Source organism: Vicia villosa, linkage group LG1 (assembly GCF_029867415.1).
Source record: "Vicia villosa cultivar HV-30 ecotype Madison, WI linkage group LG1, Vvil1.0, whole genome shotgun sequence".
NCBI lineage: Eukaryota > Viridiplantae > Streptophyta > Magnoliopsida > Fabales > Fabaceae > Vicia > Vicia villosa.
The window spans coordinates 234,413,865-234,427,558 of NC_081180.1; the positions used below are offsets into that span (position 1 = coordinate 234,413,865).

The 13,694-nt window shown below is 32.9% G+C and overlaps 1 protein-coding gene across 1 annotated transcript; it reads left to right on the forward strand.

Annotated features, from left to right (window-relative positions):
• The first annotated feature begins 11,128 nt into the window (after nucleotides 1-11,128).
• On the forward strand, nucleotides 11,129-12,872 carry LOC131623774 (CBS domain-containing protein CBSX5-like). The gene is made up of 2 exons (XM_058894794.1): nucleotides 11,129-11,624; nucleotides 11,855-12,872. Exons 1-2 carry the CDS (start codon nucleotides 11,257-11,259, stop codon nucleotides 12,666-12,668), a joined length of 1,182 nt encoding a protein of 393 aa, XP_058750777.1. The 5' UTR covers nucleotides 11,129-11,256; the 3' UTR covers nucleotides 12,669-12,872.
• Nucleotides 12,873-13,694: the final 822 nt, after the last annotated feature.

The window sequence follows — 13,694 nt, forward strand, 5'->3', positions numbered from 1 at the left end:
TGTGCATCATTATACTTGTCTCCATTTTATTGTTGATTTTTTTGTTGCAACTTAGGTTGTTAGTAAATTAATGTAATGTTGGAGTTTGCTTGGCGTCCATGCGATGCAATATTTCTAGATCATTGGGCTCTAATGGTGTTCTCTATTGAGTTGCAAGTATGTGTTTCGGCATATGCGATGGGCTAACTGCTTAGGGTGCGGGGACCCTACTTGCTTGCCTTTCGGAGAGGAAGAGGTGTCTCGTTGCAATGAGATACTTGATGTGCTCTTAGCACTTTCCTGACAATGGTATTTATGATTTACAGCTTAGCACATCGAAGGTTGACAGCTACCATTCTTAGCTGCTATATTTGTCCATTGTATTTAGAGTTTACTATAATGGCATATTAACTTGTGCATTGTATTGAGTGTGTATCTTGTGTTTCCCACGGTTTGATCTTAGTCGGCGAGATGCAGTTGTATCTTTGTACTACTCTCTGCGTCATAGAGGACCGTTCCTCGATCAAGGGTAGAATCTTTATCCCTGCCCTAAAGGCCTGACTCAAATTGAGGTGGACGTCTCTGGGCTTCACTGCTCACGCCCTTGGACTGGCTAGATCCAAAGGCGGGGTGCACCAACTACATAGGAATGTGTTTAGTGTGTATCAGATATGTAATACCCCATATTTTATATTTATTAATTTAATTGGAGTTTAAATTGATTTATTGGATTATTGGTATTTTAAATTGGACTTAAGTTGGAAATTGTCAATAAATAAGGTTATTGGGCCAAGTTGTGGTTAGTAATGAAGGGGTGTGATTGGTAGGCCCTATTACTAAATTTATTTTGCTTTATTTTTATAAAATAAGATAATTGGGAAAAGGAGAGAATAGAAGCAAAGGAGAAGAAAAGTTCAGAACGTGAGAAGAGCAGAGAACGTGAAGAAGCGCGAAGAGAGGAAGACTCAATATCAACCTTAAGGTAAGGGGGACTCTTCCATTTAGCATCTATTATGAGATTATATATGGTGGGATTGAATGAGTATGTTGTTTATGTCAATTGTGATATGTGTTAGGTTTTGGGATAATTGGGGTTTTAGGAGATTTGATGAATTGACTGAATAATGTTATGTATGATGTTAGATTACCATTAAAACGTGCTAAATTTGTGTTAAAAGGTGTATTCTTGTACTGTTTGGTGATTTAACATGTCATGGCACGCATTGGATGGAATGTGGAATGGTACGGGTGCTGTAAAATGGCAATTTTGGGGTTACTGGTACGAAGTAACCGATTACTGGGGTTTGGGTAACCGGTTACCGAATTGTCTTGGGAGGCAGTAACCGGCTACTGAATTGGCAGTAACCGATTACCCATAGTAAAAACAGAAATCTGATTTTTGAATCTCAGTAACCGATTAGTGGTGTTTGGGTAATCGGTTACCACTGTTGTTTTTGAAAAATAAAATATTTTGTAAAAGCCATAACTTTCAAACCGTATGTCCGTTTTTAGTGCCGTTTCGAGCAGGGCAAATCTTATGAAATAAACTATGTGTTTAGATGATGAAATGAGGTGTAACTTTTATTATTTTAGATCATGATTTATTTGCTTGTTGAATGATATATTGTGTATATATATGATGAGATATGACAATACATGCTATGTTTAAAGTATGAGTTGTGTAATGATTTGTTTGATTTTGTGTGATGAAGCTTATGAGATATTCTATGCAAGGATATGAGTATGATGTGAATATCTTGTTAGTTTGATGGGTGATGTATTGTTGACATATATGATAAAATGTGACAATATAAGATGTGTTTGAAAACATGATTATGTGATGATTGTTGAGAATTGTATAATGATGATTGATTTGTTTTGGATGATAGGAATACATGTATATTCGTTATGGATGATGATGATAAGGATTGATGTGGTTACATGTATGTTCTTAATGATGATGATGATCTATTGGTGATTGAATGATGCATATATATATATATATATATATATATAAACATGCTTTAATGATGATGATTATGATGAAATAAATATTTGATGATGTTACTCATAGACTCGACGATGGTATAAGTATGTTCACGTGTGTTGCATTCATTAATATTCATTGTTGATGCTGTATCCATGATGATGTGTTGGATAAGTGAAGGGCATGATTCCCATTGTGTGGAATATGTGCTGGCAGGGCCGTATCTTGATGATGTTGGATCGGTCATGGGTTATTCCCATTTGATGATGTTGGTACCACATGCATGTAGTTGCATTGCATTAGGATATTTGCATTATTATAACATTATTATAACATGAATGGAAGATTGTCCAATGTTATAATATGTGGTGATTGATTGACTGTTGTGATTGATGAATGTTGTTGTGAATCTGATCATAATTGCAATTGGGTGAATAATATGCGAATGATGTCTTATTATTTATATCTTATAACATTTTCTAATTGAGAATGAGACTCACCCTTACATGTTTTCATTTTCAGATTGAAGATAGCGGCTTTCGACTCGGTAAGGATTAGCTCATGAGTCAGTGTGTTAGTTTAGCGTCAACTGTCATGCTCTGATAATTGTAACACTGGGGAACGTTAACTTAAGGTTCATGTTTTAATAACTCTATTTTTATGATATTGGTTTTATTTTGGGATGTAGTATTAACAGGGCCGGCCCTAGGGGTAGGCCACCAAGGCTACCGCCTAGGGCCTCACTTTTATTTTCTTATTCCTATGTGACAAGTCTTGATTTATTGATTTGTTAACATAAAAAATTATTTCTTTAGAATATGAAATAATAACATTCATTTATAATTGTATTTTTTATTGATTAATTTAAAATTCACACTCATAGATAACTAATTTTAAGTTCTTTTTTGAAGACTTTACATCTAAGTTTTTTTATAAAAAAAAAAAAAGAGGTATGTGAAAACTTTTTTTTATTTTATTATGAATTTTTCAAAAAGAGATCACAAAAGTGTTTAAAAAATTGATTTTAATATCCATGGAGGAGAAATGTTAAATTGATTACAGTGACTTAATAAATTATTTTAGGATTAAATAGTTTTTTGGTTCCTTGATTTTAGTCTCTAAAGTGAAGATCCGCAGAAAAATCTGCAGGTTTCACCCGTAGATTTTCCTGCAAATTTAAATTTTATGGACTAAAACTAAAAAGATTTTAACATTCAAGGACCATTTCCAAAAAAAAATATAGATACAATGGCGAAAATAAAAAACACGTCAACTTACACGGATATAAAGACTATTTAAGCCATTATTTTACATCCTAAAAATTTAAAATTAAGTATATTAATTTTACTAAAATATTTATATTTTGTTAAAATAAAATTATTATAAATTTTGCCTCAGGCCTCCAGATGTGTTGGGCCGGCCCTGAGTATTAAAGATGTTATACTCATCCGAATGTTGGATTTCCGCTGTGTTGACATGCGATTATTTTATGAGTTATGATGAATTATGTTGAATTTCCTTAGTGAATGCATGGCAATGACGTATGATGTTCGTTTTTAAATTGAATTGTGGCACCCTTGTTTCATGTACTCTGAAATTTTATTTAATTGCCGCGGCCCGCGGGGTTTAGAAGGGTGTTACAAGATACGCATAAATGTGTTTAGTCTATATCAAAAGTGCAATTATGAAAGAAGTGCATTTAAGCCGTATCTGAAACACAAAAGTGTGTTAAGTCTGTATCGGGTACGAAATCATACGAGAAATATGTTTAAGCCATATCAGATATGCAAAAATGCGTTTAATTTGTATCAAGTACGTAGAAGTGCGTGTATTCTTTGTCTACGCATGAATGTGTGTAATCTTTATCTCCTCGTCTTTAAGGTCCTAAAGATAGATAGACAAAAAAGATCACAATAGGTGAAAATTAACAAAAAGTATTTCCATTCATAATGAAGTAAATTTGTTATAGTGAGACAAAAGAATAACTAAGATAAGTTAACCTTCAATTATAACACCACTATAGCCTGCCTCTGGAGTCATGGTCAAATCTCTTAGGGTCAAGAGTATGGTCAGAAGAATATGAAGTCCCTTGAGAGGCTCGTCCCCGACCCTTGCGAAATTAGCTCAGCCCGCTCTCTTCATCCGATAATCTTTATAAGGACCGGTGATGTCGGGCCAAGGACCATAGGTAATTGTCGACCATAAGTTCCTTTGAGAGAGACTTGGTTTCTTCGCTACCATAGTTCGAGGGTCCCATATACTTTGTTGGTCTGACCATGGGGATTTGTTGATTGACTATTTCGGACAGAGCGGTGGCGCTCGAAGAATGTTACTACGAGCCAACCTGCTCAGACTTCGACCCTTGTTGAAGGTACTACGCTTACTGGGCGACCTGAGGTTGCAGTTTATTCGGCTTTCTTGCTCTTCAACCTTAGTTGCGCCCGAACGTCTTTATTTCTTGATATACTACCCCGGAGTTATAGAGACAGGGAAGTTGACCTATAGGTAATAATTAACCTAAGTGATAAAGAAGGGATGTAGCAGGGTCAACATGTTCCATCACGACCTACTGGCTCCGGTTTGAGGATGCCCCATCCACCAGTCAGAGATCACTTGTTACCTATAAGAGGCATTAAGGTAACAAATCTACGCTGGTCATTAGCTAGGAACTTGATGTGTCTTCAACGTCACCATAGTAAGCATCACATCAGCGACGAGAGATATCGATGATATGAGATCAAAAAATGGACCGCTAATCTTTGACATGGTCTTCAAGGAGACTCCCCTTCAGTCACTGGTGGTTTTGGTGTAGACCTAGATCTTGAATTAATATCCTTTCCTCTCTTGCTTCGCTGAGTTTTTAAGGGAATATGAGATTTGGAAATTCGATGAATTGTGGATGAAATGATAACTTATTGGACCGAATGTGATAGATCTCCTCGTTTGATGTTGGAATGTTCTTGATTCGATGACCTAAGGAGGTTACAACCTGGTAAATCAGAGACTGAATCCGAAATTATGGAAATCCTAATAATCAGACGTCGGTTTCCACATACAACGCCATTGTTCCATTTGGGAACCAGAAATGGATACATTTGTTGAACTAGATGTCTTGAACCGACAACTCCAACCTCTTGTACGACGGCGTGGGGGTGGACCTGCATGGTTAACACTCTGACGCTCAAGTCAGTTCAAGATTAAATATTAGTATACTAAAGAATGGAGATCAGAGAATGTATCTTATCCTTTGTGTGAAATAACTTTTATATCTTGGATCAATTAAAATAAATTTAAGGCGAGTTGGACCTTAGCCATTTGATTTTTTGGTCGGCCCAACTCTTATTTAAAATTGTAAAATATTATACTACATATTTGGTATAGTCTTCTCTTTTTGTACTATATTATCTCTTATACTTTTAAACATAATATACTCTTTTAAGTACTATATTATCTCTTATAAATACTATAATGTGTTTTTAAATATAATATATATTCAAATTGTATAAAATAATACTTGAATATTTAAAATAACAGAAAAACTAATATAATACAATCTAAGAATGTTGATTATATTAACTCCAAGAGTAAGTTATAATAACTTACTCCACATCTTGACCATTAATTCTTTTCAATCTAATGGTTAAAAATAATAAGGAATAATTTTCTCTTTCCACATTTAATGACTTATTATTTTTAACCATTAGATTGAAAAGAATTAATGGTCAAGATGTAGAGTAAGTTATTATAATTTACTCTTGGAGTCAATATAACCCTTATATATATATATATATATATATATATATATATATATATATATATATATATATATATAAAAATAATTTTATAATTATGCGGATTTAATGGGCTACCCACGACCCATATGAGTTAGCCCTAATGGCTAACGGACTTTTTAGGGTTGGGCTAAAAAAGTCTTGAAAATTATGGACTCTAATTTTAAGGCTCAAGTCCTATAATTTTTTGAACTTGATGGACCGGCTCATATAGACTAGTCCATTTTACCAGCTGTGTAGACGTGAGAGTTGAAGGAACCAACCAAAATTGAATATTGAATATTTGATTCATAAGAGCATCTCCAATGGTGTAACCCATTTTTGGGTTCTTTATGGGTCCCACTAACCACATCATCTTAAAATAATTTTTATAATTTTTATTTTAATTGTATAATTCTAAAAAGTTATTATTGGGCCCACAACTTTACCTCATAAATTAATTTGATTGGGTACTACAATTTTTTCATAGTTGCATTGCAATGCAATGGTACTATGATGTGGCATGTCTAGGTGGAGAACTCAAAAGAAAATACCATTGAAGATGCTCTAAGAGAGCTTGCTTAGCTGGCATTCAATATTTTTGATGTTACAGCCGCCATAACTTGTTGCTTTTATATTTTGTCACACCCACATAAGGCTATCACTATTTTAATTGATAGAATAACAATAAATAAAATAAATGTTAATTGTTTTGTGTCGGATTCAACTTGCTTTTGACAAAAAAATAATTATAATTATAATTAAATTAAAGGAAATACTATTAACCAGTGTCCTCAGAGTAATAGTTAAGATTTTAAAAATAATAAATTTATCTCGGTAATCTGTGTATTTAATGCCTCAAAAATTGAAATATTAATTTTTTAATATTTTTTTTGAATACTTAATCATTACCCTGAAGATACTGGTTAGTAAGATCCTTAAATTAATTTGATACCTGATTTGGTGCATCTATTTGCAAAATAAATAAATAAATAAATGGGTCAGTTTCAATCATACTATTTATATTTGTCCACTCTTACCATCTTACTATCAATTAGCCTATGGTTAACTATACTTTTATATAATCAATTATTATTAATTATAATTATTATTTCTCCTTATTTGTTAATTTATAAATCATCAACAACTTATTTATAAATAAACGGCGTTGTCAAGAGTTGAATCCCAAACCAACAACACCTTTAACTCCACTAACAAGTGTCAGCTAGCTACTCCACTCAACTCCTTTAAGTATTTTATTGTTATCAGTACTGAATAAATCTTTATAGAAAATGATCACATGATTTTTTATTTCTCTACCAATTATCTCTAAATAACTATTAGTTGCACACCTTAATTTGATTGTGTTATGAAAAAATATGGTGTTTCTATCACCATCTTGAAACCACTTCTTCCTCATGTTGTCCCCTCAAAAACTGGTCTTGAATGTGCCAAGCCTAATTAATCAATAAGGAGTTGAGATTTTTTTTCTTCAAAGCAAGATCCTCATGATAACTTTGCCTCATATCCTATTAACCTCATTTGTAGCTTGAGGAACTTTGTAATGGACATTACCAAAAACCTCTGTTCCATTTTTATATTTTAAAGTATATTTTTATAGAAATAATCAATAGATAATTTTTTTTATTCTATCATATTGATTTGTATTCTAGCTCAAATCCAATATAAAATTGTACACCCAAAGAAACATGATAAAATAAGTGTCATAATATATTTTGATATCTTGTTTTGTCTTGAAACACTAGCTTAAAACATGATATGATAAAATCATCTTAAATGATCTTATGATGCCTGTTATCATGCATATCCTTATTTGTTTTACTAACTTTTATAAGAAATATTATTCAAATATAAATAAATTTATACTCAATTATATTTTGTCATAATAAATATAACAAAACCAATACATTCCAAATTTATTTTTACACATTAGTTGGACCATTTAAATTATGAAACTCCAAGGAGACAAGTATGTATGTTGTGTGGGCATGACTTTTGCCAGATTTACAATTATTATTGCAAATTTAAAACAAAGTTACAAAATTGACAGCAAGAGCATATGCAGTTTGTCGTTTAATGTAAATTTTATTATAAATCATCAATGATTTTTATTGTTTTTTCAAACCTTAGAATGAGAATGTGCTTTCCATAATTTAATCTAAATTTTATTATCATAAAAACAAGGTGAATTCTTATCTAAAAACAATAGACAACTAAAACACAACTTTAAGTTATTTTGTTAGGGAGGATCATTACTCATTAGGAACATGAATAATCCTTTCTTAAAATAAATAAACACAGTAACATGAATGATAAATAAATCCTGTATAAAAAAGGAAAATCAATAAATAGAGAATAACAACAAGGACACAGTTCAAACTAGTCAAACATCAAAATTACACAATCTAAATTAGTCATTCACAATAAAACGAACCTAATTTAATCTCCCGGCCACGTTGGATTTATTTTTAATTTCATTGTTTCTTATAAGGAGTTGAATTCATGCCCTTTAAACCATATCTTACGTCTTTACCACTACACCAATGTACATTCATGATAATTAAATGATACTCCTTTAAACCACATTTTACGTCTTTAAACACAAATTTCTTCAGATTAAATAACACTCAATTTACTAAAATAGAAATTGATTTGTTTATTACTAAATTATCTAGTTGTTAATGATAGCGACTTTACTAACCGTAGAAATTAATTTGTCTAGTTGTAAATGATAATCACTTTATTAACGATAGAAATTGATTTGTCTAATTGAAAATGATAGTCACTTTACTAACAAGAGAAATTGATTTGTCTTGTTGTAAAATGAATATCATTTAACCTGAAGGGACTTGAGTTTGAGACCTCAAAGGTAAAAATTTATGTACAAAATTTATTAATATTAGTAGAAATCATGGAAATTACTTGTCATGAATGTGTGTTGGCCTAGTGGTAAAGACACATAGATGTCTTTTAAAAACTATCGGTTCGATTCCTTTTAAAAAACAATTGTGTCTTTTTGGATATTATTAAATTTTGTAAGGAATTAAGTCGGGTCTATTTTTTTGTGAGGGACTAATTTGACTTGTGTAATGTTTGTGAGGGACCAAAATGGGTCTTCACTCATTTTTTTTAAAAAATAAACAAAACAGCGACAGTTGTAGACATTGACGTGAAAACGACAGCGCCGTCTACGGTGAGAGGTCTCTCACGTAAACAAGTGTTTTTTATTTTATTTTTTAAAACATTTTCAACAATTAACGGCTTTTAAACAGTCAAAATTTGTTATTGTTCATATTGCGACGGTTTTAAATTTTCACTGTTCATTTTGGTGACGTTTTAGACTGTCATAAAACTTTTACTGTTCATGTTGTGGCAGTTTATAACCGCCGCTAAATAAATTATAAAATTTTGAAACCGTCGCTAAATGATTGACCAGTTAAAATAAAACACGCCAGATTTCACGTGAAAGACATATAGCGGTCTCTCACGATAGACAAAACCGAAAAGGACACAGAAAAATAGCACGTTTGCTCGAAGAAATTTTCTTCTCTTGTTCTTTCAAATCCATTATATTTTTCATACATTTTAAAGATTTTTTTTGTTTTTATGACTCAAATGTGAATTTTAAAGAGAACAAATTAAAAATGTGAATCCTTGTCTCAGAGACAAACTTGACTTATATCCTATGTATAGGGGTGGCAAAATGGGCCGCTCGCCTCGTCCGCCTTAAGCCCGCCAAAAAAAAGCGTGGTGGGCAAGTCCACCAATTGGAAATGAGCATAAAAATTTATATTGCTCCGGCAAGGTGGCTGGTTGGCAGGCGGCGGGCTTGTCAGTCTATTTTTTATTTATTTATTTTTTAATTTTTTAATAGATTAATAGGTTTTTTTTTTTACCTTTCAATTATATTTTTCACTTATTTTTTAGAACAATTTTTTATAAAGCATCCTTTTAACAATTTTTACTTATTAAATTTTTGCATTATTCGCAAATAAATGTATAAAATAAAACCATCAAGAATTGGAATTACAAGAATGAACTAAAAAAGGTGGGCTTAAGGCGAGACGGGATGGACAAATAAGTGGGGCGGGCTTTGGCGAGCGACGGGTTTTGGCGGGGCGAACTTTGGTGGGCGGAAGGTCCAAAATCCCAACCCAACCCACTATTTTTTGGCGGGTGCGCGGGCTCACCCTGCGGGCCACTATCCATTTTGCCACTCCTAATTATATACATCAATAACTGTCAAAAACATTTATTTCTCCAGGATTCAACACGTATCTTGTTACGTAGACTTTTTCTTTTCTAATGTGTTTCCACGTGTCTTTGGTTCTTCAACTGCCTCAAACTGCTATCACACTCGAAACTACCTTCAAGCTCTCCAACTGCCACTATAAAAAAGTTCTCCGGTCGAATTTTGTGGTTTGGCATCGACAGACATAACTTATATATATATATATATATATATATATATATATATATATATATATATATATATATATATATATATATATATATATATATATATATATATATATATATATATATATATCATATAAAAATGCTATTTTTATATGAGAAGATGAGACAGAATCTGAACCATTAGATTTTAAAATAAAATGGTGGATATTATGTGTCATTTTTTCTCTCTCCTCCATCATTTATTTTAATAATAGAGGAGAGAGAAAAAAAGAATTACACATAATATCCATCATTTATTTTAAAATCTAATGGTTCGAATTCATTATCATGTTCTCAGATAAAAATGTCATTCTCATATTATATATCGTCATCTCTCTCATTCTCATAACATTGCTTGTTGAAAAAAACTTGATTTATATAATTTAATATATTTATATTACTATATTTGTTTACATTTTTTTTAAATGAAACTAATATTAATAAAAGAAGATTGGTACAATAGCGATAGAGGGACATAAACCAAACTCATGTCAGAAAAATACGAACTTAAAGAATGACATACCAAGCCGATTCTTTATAAAATTTGCACGAATATTCGCAGGGATGGAATAATAGAGTAGGATAAATTATTCGTAAGAAAAAGTAAAAATAAAAAATGCCAGAATAAACCTCAATTATTTAATATCACCACTCTTCTATAATTTCTATTAAAAATTTAAATTTATAATATATTAAAATTATCTCCAAAATGATGACAATGCGTACGGTACCTTCTTACCTGTCTTGTTTAAATTGTTTGTAGTAATAAATAATATTAATCATACATTCATTATTAGATTATTAGATTATTAGATTATTAGATTATTAAATAAATACATACTACTCCTACTTTACCGAATATTCATGTAACTTCTCTATCTTATAAAATTTCCAAATCCCAACACACTCCCCTCATTTTCCGCCACCAAAATCGCTCTCACACACAAAACCAAAACCATCTTTAAAACTCTCATTTCTCTCCCATTCAATTTTCATAGCGTCGTTTCGCGCGGGCGGCTATCGTGGTTGTCGTATCTGTGTATGGCCGTGAGATTATCAGTATCAGGGCATGAGGTATCCGATCTGTGTCTTGGAAAACCTTCGCTCCGGTCCATTTCTATCACCGACACCATAGCCGACGCGCTTAGCGCCATCAAATTATTCGGCCTTACTTATTTGAGCGTCTGGAATTGTCACCATTCTGTCACCAATAAAAAGCCGGTGGCAACCCTAGAGGAAGGGGATTTGAATTGTGAATGTGTTGGAAGGGTTTGTATGGTTGATGTTATCTGTTTTCTTTGTAAGCCGGAGAATCTGTCTTCACCGTGTACAGCTCTTCAGTCTCCAGTTTCGGTACTCTTTGAAGGAGATAATTATTCTCTCGTTCAACATATTCAACCCAATGCCAGGTTTCGTTATTACTACTTCATAGAATGTAATAAATATTATCCTCTATATATTATAATACTAAATGACTAGCTATGTGCAATTTGGGTACTTAAGTCAGATTCTATTGAATTATTTAGTATTCAAGGACAAGAATGAAGTTGTATGTTATTATTTTATTAGAAAAGATTAAGATCAAGTGGTATATTGTTTATTGAATTAATATTGTTATTTTGTTATGTTACATATGTAGTTTATTGGAGGCAATAGATGCAATGGACAAAGGGGTGCAGAATGTGGTGATACCAATACCGGAAGAGAAGAGATGGAAGAAAAAAGAGAATCAAACTTTGGACTCTGATATTTTGCACAATGACAATCGCGCTTACTGTTGGCTTAGTCAAGAGGATGTAATGCGCTACCTCCTTAACTCAATTAGGGTATTTTCCCCTTCACCCGCAACCGATAGCATCCTTACACTCGGTATTATAGACACAGAAAATTTGTTTGTTCTTTACTACAATGACCCTGCATCATCTGCTTTGGAGCTTCTCACTGCTGCTATTGTACACCAATCGTCCGTCGCTGTTGTTAACCCGCAGGGTAAGCTCATCGGAGAGATATCACCGTTTATGTTGAACTCTTTCGACGAAGCTGTTGCCCCTGCATTAGCAACGCTATCCGTTGGTGATGTATTGACTTACATCGACTGTGGTGGTCCCCCGGAGGATTTAGTTCAGCTAGTAAAAGAGAGACTCTATGAGCAGAATTATAGTGCGGCCGTGGAGTTACTTGGGGAGGAAACAACACTTCCTTCTTGGCCATCGTTTTCTTCAACATCATCGGAGGAAGATACTTGCAAGAATTGGAAACTCGGAGGATATTCTTCGAGGGTGGTAAGAAGATCCGAAGCCATTTTTTGTTACCCATGGAGCTCTTTGGTTGCGGTTATGATTCAAGCACTCGCACACCGAGTGAGTTATGTTTGGGTTGTACAGGAAGATGGAACTTTGACAGGGATTGTTACTTTTCAAGGCATGTTGAAAATTTTTAGAGAACACTTATAACATATCATTCACAAATGTCGTCATCATCAACAACTAAATAACAGTTTCTGGTTGGCCATCCATTCTTCCTTTTAATTACGTGCAGTATTAGTTGTGAACAATGTCATTGTCTAGGAATGTGACTTTTTTATCATTTGAGGGAGAGGGGTTAATGTTGAGGGTTTATTTATTGTTATTAATTAGAATGTGGACAAATTTGAACAAGATTGCTTTAATAAATTCGACCAATTTAGAAAATATTTTGTTGAATAATTTAGTAGTTGGACTCGTACATCTAAATTGCGAAGAAATTGGTAATTTTGTATTCAAACGTCATTGCATGTTAATGTTGTTGTAATCTGTAGGCTTGCAGTTACCAACTGAATTATACTTACCGTATGCGACACAATTGAATTACTACTTACCAAATGCGGATAATTACGTAAAGAATGCGACATGTAAAATATAAAGTTTTATACCAATCGTTAGTTGGTCTAGTGGTGATTGGCGCTAGACTTGGTAGGGAGAACCATGGTTCGATCCCCCGCAACTGCGATCGGGAGGGGGCTGGAAAAAAAAAAAAAAAATATAAAGTTTTAGATTTGAAGTGAACCTCTTCAATTGGGGTCTATGCAATGAAGTTACTTTTTCGTTTTCTTTATAACGGGAAGGAAATTCCATTGGTAAGGGAGTTTTAGTTATGTATAAGACAAACTTGAATCTCGTGTTGTTGATCTTGACATTTATCTTTAACAAATTGGCACACGCTCCATTAGGCATTCTAAAATAATTTGTTAAATTAGGTTTTGATTAATTATATTATAATGAAATACAAGTAGGGGTGGCAAATGGGTATGTTTACTCCGTTTAAGTCCGTTCTGTAAAAGCTCGTAAGAAAACGGAGCGGGGCGATCATAATCGAGAGTGCGGGCCTAAAATTTTAGTTTGTCCTACAAAAAGTGAGGGCAGGGCGGGTTAAGTCGCGGACACTGTACTTTTTAAACCTAAAAATACAAAATTAATGTTAATGTCCTTGTCCGCAAAAAT

What these genes read in the sequence shown, in the direction of transcription:
- LOC131623774 (XM_058894794.1), top strand. Translation starts at nt 11,257, where the DNA reads ATGGCCGTGAGATTATCAGTATCAGGGCATGAGGTATCCGATCTGTGT. An exon ending in CATATTCAACCCAATGCCAG is followed by an intron (nt 11,625 to 11,854) that starts GTTTCGTTATTA and finishes TTACATATGTAG; the next exon opens with TTTATTGGAGGCAATAGATG.